At 38.4% G+C, this 15064-nt stretch overlaps 1 protein-coding gene across 1 annotated transcript in view; it reads right to left on the bottom strand.

Annotated features, from left to right (window-relative positions):
- Positions 1-15064, bottom strand: part of LOC129780316 (AN1-type zinc finger protein 6-like) — a 41766-nt gene that overhangs the window by 13797 nt on the left and 12905 nt on the right. Inside the window, exon 3 of the mRNA XM_055788434.1 lies at positions 1358-1402. Within this exon, the coding sequence (XP_055644409.1) occupies positions 1358-1402 (45 nt within the window). The remainder of the gene's footprint in view (positions 1-1357; positions 1403-15064) is intronic.

The raw sequence follows: 15064 nt of genomic DNA on the forward strand, positions 1-15064 counted from the left end.
TGAACTTGACATGATAATATATATTATTAAGCTCCAAGACGGTGATGCAGTAATGAAACTGACTTTTTTACATAGATCAACTTTTCCAGCACCAACGGAATGAATTCAAGCTGAACTTCATCTCTTTATCTAGCAACACAATAACACCGCTCGAGTGGCGTATTTACAATTTGCGAACCCATTTCGGACCAACAAGACAACGGTTGTCACAGACGATAAAGAGGGAAACTGCACTAGTTCTATCTGTCCATGTCTAGCACTGGTTTGACGGTAACAAGGAAAACGAGATTTTCTTTTTTACCCCCCCGCAGGGAAACAGTGAACACGGTTAGTGTCATGGCCAGACATTGGTTGCGTTGTTCAACACATCGTCGTTCTTTGTCGTTGTGTCTTTGCTTTGTCTCATACTGAATTTTCACTCCTCGATTGTACACATTTCTCTTTGTGGTGGCGCATGTGTGAGATTGTCAAACTGTGACATTTGAGTTTTTAGGCCAACTATCGGATAACAGCTCTCACCATCCAACGGAGATTAACGAGCGGTTTATTAACCTCCTCTCACTCAGTTTTACCAAGCGCAAATACACTGTGTCCACCACAAAATAAGAGACTGATAAGACGACAGCGGCGACGTTCGAAAGATGTGACAAAAGCTCAAATGACGCTCAATCATCACAACCATTGGTGCGCGAAGAGTCTAGATCTCAGCTAAATCTACACGGACTAAGCACCACACAACAACAGCAGCGCAGTAGCAACTGAAGCGGAATTCCTTCGATCGACCTTGCTCGAAGCTCACTGGCAATCAGCGAGCGCAAGGGATTCTCTAATGCGTAGTTGAAACCTACGCTGCTGCTGCTGTGGCGTGCAATGCTAATAATAGTTATGGAAGGCCACACGTGGCAGGAGATAACTGATAATGAAGTTTATTGCCCGGACAACAGACCGTTTGAGTTTGTATGCGTGGGATCTGCATACATTTTCTGAATGGAATATGTATCCTTTTTACGCTGTGCAACACTCATTCAAAAGTTTAAAATTATTTCGTAAATGAACACCCTAATTAGTTTTTTGTTCAAATATATTTTCTTAAATTTTAATACCAACTTTTCGAACAACAACTTGTTTGGCCGCACAGTGGGCTTTAAAACTCGATATTTTTCGAAAAAAAAAGGTTTATCTTTATGGATACACTCCTATAAACGAGGGTATCATTATTGGTTATTGGTCATTTAATATGAAATGGACTACTGAGAAGTAGTTAGTATCATATCACGTTGCACACATGTAATAAAGTATACATCGAAGGATCTAAGCATATAAGGCTCGCACAGAAAGATTTACTATGGATACATACCGCAATTTGCAATTTTTTATAATCCAACAAATGTTTCGTCGATATCTGAAATAAAAACAAAGAAGACATTAGACTTATAGTGTTTAATGGATAATTCAATCGATTTACAAATTTTTCAGCAAAAAATCAAGGGAAATTGGAAAATTATTGAACATGCAAAAATATACGAGCCACACTCAACTTAAATCTTGTTTATTTTGAGACGAAGGCTTGAAACATTCTGGATTTGATGTAAAACAACATCTTTCTGTAAGCAACTTTGAACTTTGAAGAAAATCGCTGTTCATTGATTGATCTTCTAATCGACCCTCTAAATTTACCTTTTACTATAAAATTCCTAGTACTTCTACTAAAACTCTTCAGTTTCAATTTGCTTGATAGTTCTCGAGTTATGCAGCCACCCTCCCTCTCCCCCGGCCCCTCCTGCTTTAGAGAGGGGTAGGAGTGTCGAACCACCATAGAAACGTTTATCGATCCCTAAAACCACTTTATGCTAAGTTTGATTCCATTTGCTTGATTAGTTCTCGAGCAACCCCCCCCCCCTCCTTTAATAAGAGGAGATAGGAGGTTCAAATCAACATAGAAACATTTATTGCCCCCTAAAACTTCCATATACCAAATTTGGTTCCGTTTCCTTGATTAGTTCTTGAGTTATGCAGAAATTTATGCTTCATTTGTATGACAGCAAAAAGGTCGATCTTCCTCCAAAAATTCTTTTTTCGAGATAACAGCAGATCTCGACGTTTTATGCACTTTTGATATAACCGCAAGGTTGACGTGGGACTACCGTTGGCTTAGTAATCATTTGTTTGTACAGGGTAACTTCGATATAACGTACATCTTACTTTCAAAAATGTACGTTGTATCGAATTGTACGTTATATCGAAGTACAATAAAGAACTCAGAAACGTGGTTTATATTATATTATTGTGCTGCTGTTTAGGTAAGGGTAATGAATAAATTCAACTAGAAGACGAAACTAACCCTTCTCATCATGTTTCCCTTCATACTGTTAATTGAAATTCGATCACATTTCAGTTGGAGCAAAAGTTCCTCCAACTTGCATGTGTTTACAAAGCCAATTTCCCCAGGTACCTTGGTTTTCATGGACGTGTTAGGGAAACCGTAAATCAGGGTAGTTAGGGCGTTTAGATAGACTTGACATATTACAGTTATTTAATTGCTTATCTCATAAAAAATAACATTTTATTAACTGTGATAGATGCGTAGAAATATTTCCTATCAATTGATGCAAACATACTTTTATTCTACGCTCTCCCCTGTTCGCACACTTTCGCTAGTGCACCAGAATTACGTTGAAGTTCTGGTCAACTAAACTGCCATTGTGTTGGCACGATATCGATATCGGGCATATAATGTTCACAAGAGAAGAGAATAGTTGTGAGTTCAATCAGGTCCTCACAGTCTCTCTCGCAACTCGCACGCTTACACGCTTCAGATTCGCAATCGAATCGGTGCGCTTTGCGTAAGGTTCTTTTACTACATGGGCTGAAAAGTCCCGGGATTTTTCAACAGATTGCGCCACTAAAAATGAACAAGATTCATTTCGAGAGGTTAATCTGTCACTAGCTTAGGTGTGAAGTTTCATAACATTTTATTTATTTGTTCACAAACTACATTTGTTTAAGTGTCACACCTGAGCATTCGTGTAGAAAATGGAATAAAGAGGAATTTCGTATTTTGATCAAACATTGTTTTTTGATGGGGAAAACTTCTGAACAATCAATGCGGTGGTTGACGAAATGTTATTCCACTTCTACTCCTTCGAGAACAACAGTTCATCGATGGTTTAGTGAAGTTAAAATGGGCCGTACAAGCACCGCAGATGCACCTCGCTCTGGAAGACAGGCCAAAAGAGGCTACGAATCCAGAAATCTTAAAACAAGTGCATCGACTCGTTTTGAACGATTGTAAAGTGAAATTACGCGAGTTAGCTGAGGGCGTAGGCATTTCAGAAGAACGAGTAGAATACATTCTACTCGACAGTTTGCACATGAACGAAGAAATAAAGAAAAAACTATCCCAGAAAGAAGAAAAAAAAGAGAAAAGTTCTGTACCATCACGACAACGCACCGTCGCATACGTCCTAAAGGGGGTAGTACACTATGGAAACTTTAAAAAAAATAAAAAATTATAGGAGGTTGTGTCCAAGATACGACCGCATTGTTGACGTAGAACTACGCTGTTATTTTATATATGTCGCTTGTTTATACCTTCGGATATTATTCTATAATGCTGTGAAATTTTAGAAACAACTGCTTAGTAGAATAATCTCTAAAATGATTTTTTCATTGTAGAATCAGTTGACGATAATTGATTGATGATTCATTCTTGCCCTCGCAAAACAATCGTATGTCGCAATTTATTTCATGTCAATGCATTGAAAATTTACCTCGAAGGCTAATCCGGTGGCCTTTTTCGAAATTGACATAGACTCGGCTACAGTCGATTATATACATGTTGCAGCAGCACCATTATTCCATATCTCATAACTACATCAATATATCTTTGGCACCGCATGTAAGCAACAACAATGACAACACTTGCAAGTATCAAATATCATGCTACATGTTATTTAGTATTGCCTCAAAGGAATCGCACCTCTAGATATCGTTCGTACAAACTAAGCGTAAACCAAGCGCCAAACAAGCGTTCACCATAGCATGCATACAGAGCCATACATTGGAGGCTTGAAACTACTAGCAATATAAACATTTCTCATCATTTTGCGCTATTCTCAAAAGAAATGCTTCTGTTAATATTACTGTCCTCGAAAAGAGTTGCATTACTTTCTCATGCTCGAGAGAAGCGCAGCTGTCACCCTTAGTGGAGGAAGTTTTGCTACTGGCAAGAAAAACCTAATCACATACAAAATTCCAGAACATTTACTTTCTTGATGACTAAACAAGAGAAATAAACTCTTTTTGTTAAAAACAACCTCGAAAACAGTAGCAATGCTTCATTATGATAAAAATTAGCGCAAATGCAATCCTAGTTGAAGGCAGTTTTGCGACTGGCACGCGAACCCAAATAACTTATAACATTCCAGTAAGACATTCAAGATGCTTGGTATTCCCAAATAATTTTTTGGTGCACAACCTTAACGTCTGCTTCGCCATAACGTCAGTTTAATGCATTGATGCATTCTCAAAGGCACCAACGAAGCCCTTATGAAGACGGAAAAAAACCAATGTTAACTGCTTGGAAAAAGACTGAATTATGCCACACAGCTTGTACTCGCTGTAACACCCATCAATGCGAATTCGCTGATGAGTTTGTCAAGAGCGACCGCCATCACCACCAGCGGGGGGAGCTTGATTTTGGTTGCTGCCTGGGCGTTTACATTTTCGACCGACGCGCCGAAATCGCCTACTTCGCTGTTGTTCGGTGCGGTGTCACATTCGCGAAGGCTCGATTCAGTGCGAGCGCTTTTCACTGCATCAACATCGCGTGCATCATTAGATGACGCTTTCCTCGTAATGTTATTGCCCCTGGCAATGCGTTCGTTTTTTGCAGGGCTCGAGCCTGCCTTCCTCTTCTTCTTGCTCATCGCACACTACGCGAAGCGTCCAATTTATGACGCGGAAAGAAGAACACACGATACGAATAACGCGAAAAACGAACAGAAAAATCAAACGACGATTTCCAAGTTGGATTACCACTGGTGGGGTCCAATCTTAGATCGAAGCGCAGCGAAAGCAAAGTGAACTGGATTACTCAACAGTCCGATGCCGAATGAAAGTTTGCCTCAGCGAGATCCACTGTTTTTCTTTTGTTTATACTCTAGGCAAGTATTCCCCTTCATTCTTCTTCTTTTCCTTTGTTCACGGAGACTTTAAATCCTACGATTTCCCCTCCGTTGGTCGTCGATAAGTTGCTCGTTATTGATAGCTCTGTTCGGGAACGCACTCAAATGGACAGAACAAATGTATGGGAAAATAGAAACACTTAAAGTTTTCATGAATTTTAACCATTTACTAACCAGGGGATTCTAATGTATGGCATATTAAATAAATCTTACGGAATTTCCGATTCGTTTAGTATGTAAATCGCCAAAATCCGTTCGCGGCAAAAATAGTTATTAACGTTAACTTTATTTCATAAAAACGTGACCTGTTTTCTGATTTGACACCCTTAATGAAAGACGTAGTTCTACGTCAAAAATTTAAATCTGTAGTTTTCGTCCAGGTTTGCCCGATGCTCTGTGCCGAAGTTACAAGTCAATTAGTGGGCTCAAGTCTTTGTGTAAGGAGCGTGTGAAGAATGCGCGCAACACATACATCAGTTACTTACTGGAATACATATATACTTCTAGCGATACGAGGATATACGAGGAGCTAAGTCGTGATGACTTACTGGAAAGATTCTTTGGAGGCTTCAAACAAAATGCAAACGAAAGCTTTAAGGCTTGTATTTGATCGATGTCTTCAAAAACCTTTCATTGTGGAAGGAAAATTTTGGAAATTGCAAAAAAATATAGCAACCTGTAACATCAATGATGGTCTATACAAGGCGTTTTGGAGATAATGAAAGAACTTAAGCTTGAAATTGAAGCGGATTGCAACAATTTCTGCGAAAATTGATGCGGAATGCAACAATTTCTGCGAAAAATCGGTTATGGAACGAATCGAGCGAGCAGAGATGCGGATGTCGCAAGTCCGCAAGTCCAATTTGGCAACAAAAAAGCGACAGGAAGATCACCTTTCAATCGTTCAAGGACAGCTTTATGGTCCAGGGATTGCACACTAGAGGGGCGATGTAAAATAAACGGAATATATGTATCCAACATTTAAAACGCTTTTTTCTCGTAAACATATTTTGCAAACTGGTGGGAGTTCTATTTCTGGAACGGTTCATTTGATTTTGATGATTTTTTTCCCAGATTTATCACTGATCGTACGTAGGATTTTTTTTATATTTTGAAAAATAAAATTTTGGTGAATGATTTTGTATCAATTTTGGGGCAAAAAGGCATTTTTTGACGTAGAACTACATCTTTCATTATGGGTGCCAAATTTGAAAACAAGTCACGTTTTTAGGAAATAAAGTTAACGTTAATTACTATTATTGCCGCGAATGGATTTTGGCGATTTACATACCAAACAAATGGGAAATTTCCTAAGATTTGTTTTTATGCTGCATATTACAATGTCCTGGTGTGTAAACGGTTTAGATTTATGGAAACTAGAAGCATTTCCATTTCCCCATACATTTATCTCTTTTTTATCCCATTTGTTTATTTCAGGCTCATTAGCATTTTAGCTGTAACAGGAGCCGAATTTTAATCGGGTACATGTCACATGGTTACCATATCTATAATTAGTACATTACACAGTTGTTATTTTTTCGGCGTTATAGTTTCGTTCTATAGCGTTGCATATGGTACATTTCCACAGTATGCCATTTAGGCGTAATAGTATTTTTTCTGTTCTTCCATTATCCAGTTAGACCACCGGACAGCGGAGACAGTTTATATGATCATTGTTGAGTTATTAATAGAACAGCAGCCTCTTGCAGAGCAGAGCAGTTGTATGGATGAATCGATCTTATTTCGACCGAGGATCGACCTCCATCGCTGATGATTGTTGCGTGGACGTAGTTATTTTGTAACAACACAAAGATGGTCAATGAGGGCCCTGAGTTTTGAACTCAGAATCGATCGCTTACTAAGTGAACGTGCAACCAATGTGGCTACGGAGACCCCCCATTTATCATTTGTGAGCGATCATTTATCAACTTATCGGCTATCAACGAAGGGGAATGATTTAAAGTCTTCGTGAACAAAGAAGAAAAGATAAAGAACGAAGGGGAATACTTGCCTAGAACATAAATATTGGATCTCGCGGAGGCAAACTTTCAGTATCGTTCTAGATATGAAGCAACGAACATCGCTTGTTCTGCCTTGATTTGCGTCATCACATGTCTTCGTTTCGGATTGAGCTGTGGACGCGACCAAACTACTTACTCGCTGATGTCGCTGGCATTCCAATCATTACATCAAACTGACACCCTTCCATTATGGTTCTGAACTACATAATTGTGTGGGGAATTCTCAAGCTAGGCTATCATTGGCTTGCCAAGAAAATAATTGTTCGGGAACTTTGAAATCTCCACCAAGGATGACAGCTAAGCTAATCGAGACCGGAAATATTAATAGAAAAGGCTACTGTTGAGAAGAGCGCAAAGCGGAGGACGGAGAACAGAATAACGGCGTAGTTCTACGCCAACAATTTGGTCATGTCTTGGACACAACCTCCTATATTTTTTTTTACAAAAGATGTCGCAATTTTTCAAAATTCAATATTTCGAAAAAAAGCCTACGTACGATGACAGGAAATATATCCATGATTACGTAAAAAAATTTGGTTGGTTGGTTGGAATCGTTCCACTAGAGAAACTTATAAAACTCTCACCAGTTTACATGGTTTTGGCTGCAAGGGTTCAACAAACCAGTTGCAGCTATAGAGCTATTATAAAATTGTGACATCAGTGAAAAAATCGCAAAAATCACACACTTTTTATGGTGTTTATAGGGTATTACCCCCTTGAAAGCAATGGCCATGTTGGACCAATTACGATTCCAATTGGTTGCTCACTCACCATATTCTCCAGACATGGCCACCAGAGACTACTATATGTTCGCAAACCTCAAGCGGTGGCTCCAGAGAAAGAGATTTACGTACGTACGGACGTAAGCCTGTTTGGCGCCGTTATCCTGTCATCGAGGACTGATAAAACGTAAATTCAAAAACCAAAACCAAAATTTGGCTTATCACCTGCTAAACTGGTTGCGCAAATATACTATGACGCTTGAGCGACGTCAGGAGTTAAAGTAGGAACCCAGGCGATCGCGAAGAAATCGTTTCCAAACGCTGATTGATTCATTGTAAGACATATGTTCTCAATTTTGTTTTGCTGCACACTTGTACGAATAATTCAAAAACAATTAAATGATTTTCGGCCCTCTTTTCGTTGGCATCATTCTTTACCCAAATTCCAAAACACGATTGAGAGTTGAAGAAATTTATGCAACAGAAAACCACGTACAAGTGCAAAGGTGGGCCTACAGCTCTAGGATGCCCAACATGGTTCAAACATATAATAAAGAAAATAACTACTTAATGCTTGGAAGTAATGTATCTAGATGATACAGAGTGGGATGCTCATGATAGATATAATGCAAAACGCGGTGATAGAGTTTTGAACCTAATTTAGGCAACGAATTGTCATCAAATACGTATCAGCGGTAAAAAATACCTAACGCTGACATTGGAAAAATCAATGAGACTCCATTCCCAAAGAGACAGCATAGTGGATAGACACGTGACATACCCTCATCTATGCGGCAGACATGCCAAAAACAATCATAGAAACTCGTGCGGATTGCAAATGTCACAAGTTTTTGTTCAACATGCAACTTCGACGCAACCCATTTTAAAGGTCAAATTCTCTCAGTTACGTGAAAAGGAATCGTATAACGACACAGAAGATGCTTTGAAGTCGACGAGATGGCGCACTGTGAGAGAGAGAAAATAATAAATAATTATCATCAACCAACCATGCCATTCTTGACTTTTTTTTTCTGTATTATAAATCATATCAACCAGATTATCGTTCCTCACATCGTCACAGACGGCTTCGGGCGCAAGTACTGAGAATCTCACCATGAAATGCGCACTGCAATGATGACCATGAAAAGATGGAAACAGGGAACAAGGGACAAGCCGGTCGATGGCCTCCCGCACTTGGTTAGTCTTAACATCCCCTGCTGCCTGGCGTTTCTCCGATTGGTTGAAGCAACTCCTTCCATGCTCAAGCAGAATATTGTATCCTATGGTGTATGTGCTTCGCTTTCTCGTCTCGGGAATTGTCCGAGACCGAAAGATGGCTTAGCTTTCCTAGATGAAATTATGCTCTCTGAGAGCATGTTTTTGACGATTAGTATTGCTGAAATACAATCCCTTGTGCTGTTTCCAGCAATAAATAATTTCCCAACAGAATAATGGTGCATCAGCACTCCGACAGAGCGAGAGATAGAGAGCTTGTAGGATTGCTATCCTTAGTTGCCTCTTTGGGCTTCGGGCAGATGACGAACGCCGTACGCTAAAGTAGGATCCAATTGGAGAACCAGAGAGAAAAGATATCAACGGAAAGGGACAACGCAAAATATATTGTTTGTGTGGTGAGCTGAGCTGCGCGAACGACCGGCTGGTTGCGTGGCAATACTTGATTTACAACGGGGCAGCACATTGCATCCTTGTTTTTCCTTTTTCCACTGTTTCCACGTTTTTTTCGCCTCGCTTGAGCATAACATTCGCAGCAAGACGAAGGGGTAGATAGAGTCACAATGTGGGATAAGTCGGGGCACACAAAGTGCGCGATGAAGGCCAAGGAAGTGGGGGAAATCAGGGTAAAATCTACATCTCCTGATTTTTCAGTTAGAAGCAATTTAAAAAAAAATCGATGTCACCTGAACACACTTTGTGAGGCGGTAGGTGGTTTTGTAACTTATCGATGTTCGAAAACATTGTTTTGAAATTTCGAGTCCATTCGGGGTAACACCGACATCTTCAGTGAGGGTAGAATCGACACCTGGTTTGCGTTTTACCGACAGGAAAAATAGCTTTTTGAAGATGCCTTGTGTTTATATTTGGAAGACAAAGCAGCAGAGCTGGACCGATAAAACAGCAAAAACCAACGTTGAATCGAGCATGTCAACAAAAAAACCTAGCAGAACTCAACGCCCATCGGCACATCTAACGTGGATGCCTACCTAAGCTGGGATCAAAACTCTCGTTTGTACTCCAAACCAGGAGTAGCAATTTATCCATCCCCTGTTTGATCTTGAAAAACCGTCTGGCTTTTGAATTGGCTAGGAAAAAAAGAGCGTGAAACATCCTACCAATAAGCGCTGGGTGAGATTTCTAGACCGGATAAAGGCAAAGCTTTTTCATGCAAGTTGAAATACATGATTTTTATTGCTCTTTTATCATTCAAAATTTGAGTAATCCAACCACATACAATTTGCACTTCACCTCCCTCTCCCCTTATGAAGTGTCCACATTAGATATGAAGATATGATTATGAAGTGTCCAGTATTAGATTGCCTCTTAATACTTCGAAATTATTGTAACAAGTTTTCATTTGTTTCTTTAAAGGTGTCAGTTTCACCCGACAGGATGTCGATCGCACTCCATTGATTTCACCTAAAAACATCAATTTTTGCATCCTATCAAAATTCGAGTTCCACTAAAAAAAATCAACAGAATGGTTCAGTTGAAGAGAGAGGTTCTGTAACGATTTGAAGTCGAAGAAACATGGGAGGTCATGGAAATATGTTGAAATTCTTAGGGTGTCGGTTTTACCCCGATTTCTTATACACATTTTTTTCTGCAAATTCGCATCGGTTCCCGAACTGGAAGATGCACAAAGAAGAAAAAACAAACACCAAACACGCGAGCGTGGTTGTTTTGTTTTTCAATTCGCGGTGCGCATATCTACGATTGTTATTTTATTGGTTCCATTCGTCAGCCTTACCGTAGAGTTGAACGAACTTGAAGCGATCCACTACAAGCTGTGTAAGGGACAAATTGAGCGATTTTAGTAATTACTTATCTTAGACTGTCAACTGTTTTTGTATTGAAAGCGACATTTGTGAGACGGGGAACTATAGTGAACACAATTTTCTATTTAGAATTGGTTGAATGTGTTGTCGGGATTAGGATTGAGCGATCTTTAGAAAAAGGCCGATCTTGAGGATTTTCTAAACGGCGTAGGGATCGATCCACTGATTGAATCGGTACCGGGGCAAATTGATTTTCAGAAAAAAGTAAATATTTCCAGAGTGTTTTCTTCAGTTTTTACCTAATTTTTGACGTAGGACTACGTCTAAAAAGATTATATGGGGGGTGGTAAAATGAAAAAACACTAAACTTATAGGAAATAATAAAAGATTGTGCGGATTATCCGCTGAAGCGAGCTCTGTAGTAATTCTATAGAGCTTTCCGAAATTTGTTAATGAGTGGTATGCTCTTGATCTTTCATTTTGGTCATGGCTTTCACATTGTCTGTCCTCTGGTATACACGACCATGCAGATAGATAGTTTAATGATATCTCGCGTAAGTTTTGAAAAGATCCTATGTACCATGTACGTCAACTCGAGAAAAACGAAGCTGAAGATTGCTCCACGAATTGGTTTTAAAAGGAAAAGATCTTTGTCACTACTTCCACCACTAGCAGTCAATAATAACTCTGGAAAACGAATCGTAACTGTTGTTCCGTGATTAAAGTTTAAAGTTGATGCTTCAGAGCGAAAAATGGTACATTGTTCTTTTTGACTGACCCCGTTTGTACATTGGACAAAATACGTAGCATGATAAGAATTTGAAAATAACCACTGAACAACAATCCAAATACCTGCACTTCGTGTTAAAGGCATTGTATTATTGTTAACATTTGTAACATATTGCGCGATAAGAACATCCGAATAAAACAAAAACTTTAAATGACCGAAGTACAATTTTGTGTTGTTTTTTGATCGCTTTGTTACTTCGGACATTTCGAACGTCGGAAGAAAGTGGCCCAATCCCTTACCGCTCACATTACGAACTGCTGCATCGGTAATTGGCGCTATTAACCCTTTGCGGTCGTATTGCATTTAGGCAAGGGTATTGTACTGGTTGGAATTATTTTTCCTTAAAAAAGCAGTGATACATGCAAGATTACGAAAACTGAAAATTTGTTTTGTGAACTATATATATATATATATATATATATATATATATATATATATATATATATGTATTAACTTAACAATGTGTTTCAATGTGATGTTTTATAAAAAATTATATTTTATAATTCATCTTCGTGTGAAATCTTTCGAAACAGTCTCCAAGAGTAAGTCATGTGAAGTATAATCAATACATCATTTTATTGTATTATATGTTGGATATGAGCCACTTTTGCCATTGATGCAATAAATGTGTAATTGATACCAGCGATGTGTATCCGTAAAAATCGGCACTTTTCACTTTTAACAAACAAAGATTTTTATACATGAGATTATTCAGATGATATGAGACACTTATGCAAACAATTATTCTGCTCTTTAAAAACAACAACTTCAACATAATTTAAACCAGTAGTTACTCAAATAATGATTTCTGCGTATCCGAAATGATCCGAACTTTTCACTTTAGATAACCAAATATTTTGTCGCTTGAGACTCCTATGCGATTATTCAAATAACATGAGACATTTTTGCAAACAGTAGTTCTGATACTTATGATCAATCTTATCCATCACACCAAAGTGTTACAATGTCTAAATTCTGCTGTTATGATTTTTGTCCTATGCATTCAACGCACTGTGCGTTATTGGCCTTGTGTGGGTGACTACTTTGTTTGATATTGAGTACCGTTATCTATTACTCATAGAATCACCGTATTTATTCGTGAACAGGTTCACTAAACATCAAGCTACGTTTAGGAAAAGCATAAACTGATACTTGGTAGAGTAAAATATATGATTAGCTTGGTTTCATGCAGACAAACGACCACAAAGAGTAAATAACACAACAATGGAAGCCTCATATCAACAGTTCCGCTGTGAACAGTCCAACTGTGAAAATTCGAACAATAGGAATATTCTTACGCCCAAAAAGGCGACATGTGTTGTGTATCGATAGAATAGGAACACTCTTACGCCTAAACGGCTACTGTGTAATAGATGAAACGAATGTTTATCGATAGATAGAAATACTCTTACGCCTAAAAATGGCTACAGTGTAATATACAACAAAAGTTATCTTAAAATGAAAAATGTACAAGAATAAATTCGGCTCCGGATTGCTAAATGGGCCTAATAAAAAAATAAATGATTAGATGGGATGAAAAATAACTCGATTTCATTACATTTCTTACATAGAACCTTTTCAAAAGCTACGCGAGATTTCTGCATTGTTATAACATGTTGAAATATCTTTTTTTTCACGTTGGCATTTTATTTTTAGCCCTCTATTGACGTTACCCGTGATTCTCGTTTTCCGAGGTGACGTTGCCAGACTATTCCGCGGATAGTCGAGGTTCTACTGTGTTTCGGACCTTCACTACCGCAACGGCTGTTAACCGGTGTCTCTTCCCCCACCGCTCTCTTTACACCGGCGTCTTCTCAAGTACCGGCAAAAGGACGCGCTTTCAACTACTTGACGCTACTTTTTCTTCAGTTCCAGAAGGTTCTCCCAACAACGGTTTCTAACGGTCGTAGTGCTTTGAAGTGTTTTCTCCAGCTTTTTTTTTTCTAGTGTAGAAGAACAAGTGAATAAAATTTCGAAAAAAATGAAATTTAAAAAGAAGTGACTCCTTTCTTTGGACTTCGTGAGCTGTTGTTTGTAGTGCTTTGGCTTAGCCAGTAATTTTCTTCAACGTTTCCCGATGATATATACGTGAAGAATAGTGAAGGAAATAATTTTTTCACACTTTAGCCCAATTTTTGCTAATTTCGTGAAGAGCAGCACCGAAGTTATTATTTAACAACACCCACGCTAATGAAAACAAAAAGGTTCTAATCAAAACCACCGAAATTTTCATGGAGGCAATTTTTCGAGTCAACTCATTTTCCGGGTAGATTACGGCACGTGAAAGTCACATTATCATTTGAAAAATTCGAACAAATGAGAGCATATCGTAATGCGTCGAAAACCGGACACCTAAGCGCTTACGATAATAACTTCAACTGCTGAAAAATTCAAATAGAATAAGAAGGCTTCCATGTATGTTATGAATCACAGAATTCCACAAAATCATGTCATAAATTTGTAATTTTATTGGCGTAATTTTGAACCCGTACACAATGCTTTCAATTCCGGACAATCTTCATCGTTTACTTTGATTTACGTCCGGATTTAAAATCATCTTCTGAATGTGACTTTTATTCCGGACAAGGGTTTATGAGACACAAATATTTGTTTTGATTTTTGTCATTTTTTTTTGTCAACAGCTAGGTGCAACGCTGGACACTACACTACTTCGATACAATAACTATCAGTCACAATAATTCAACATGCAAAAAATTCAATAGTTTTGGTAAGACATTGAATGTAGGGAAAGTGGGAGCATAATGGTCACCCTAAGGAATATGCGTCCACATACCGATTCAATTCCCGTTTCTCGAAGAATATTATACTTCAACTCATTGTTCTTCAAGATAGCGAACGGCTTTTACTATAAAAATTCAAAATAGTACTCTTTTCATCATTAGAAAAAAAGTTGAAAAAACGAACTTTTTTGCTTGGAGGTAAAGGGGTCACCTAGTGGGGGCAAAGTGGTCACTCGCACATATCAAGTTAAATGGGATAGATTTATGCGTTTTTTTTCGTCCAAATTTGTTCAAATCATATTTGATATAGTAGGTACATGGTTAAAATAAGCTTGGCCTATTCACCTAGAGTCTCAATTTAAATTTTCTCATGCATACAAAAATGTAGTAATAAATACATGACGTTCCGCATAATGAGGCTTGGAGTGGCATATTTATCCAGGGTCAAAGTCACAAAAGGATCCACTTCAAGAGCAGAATGTGATGCGGTATATCAGCTTTAGTAAACAGAACATTGTAAGTTGTTATTCACCTATGACCACTTTGCCCCCAAACATCAAAGTAATTTGTATGCTAATTAATCGTTGAGA

The sequence above is a fragment of the Toxorhynchites rutilus genome, chromosome 1, assembly GCF_029784135.1.
Source record: "Toxorhynchites rutilus septentrionalis strain SRP chromosome 1, ASM2978413v1, whole genome shotgun sequence".
Taxonomy (NCBI): Eukaryota; Metazoa; Arthropoda; class Insecta; order Diptera; family Culicidae; genus Toxorhynchites; species Toxorhynchites rutilus.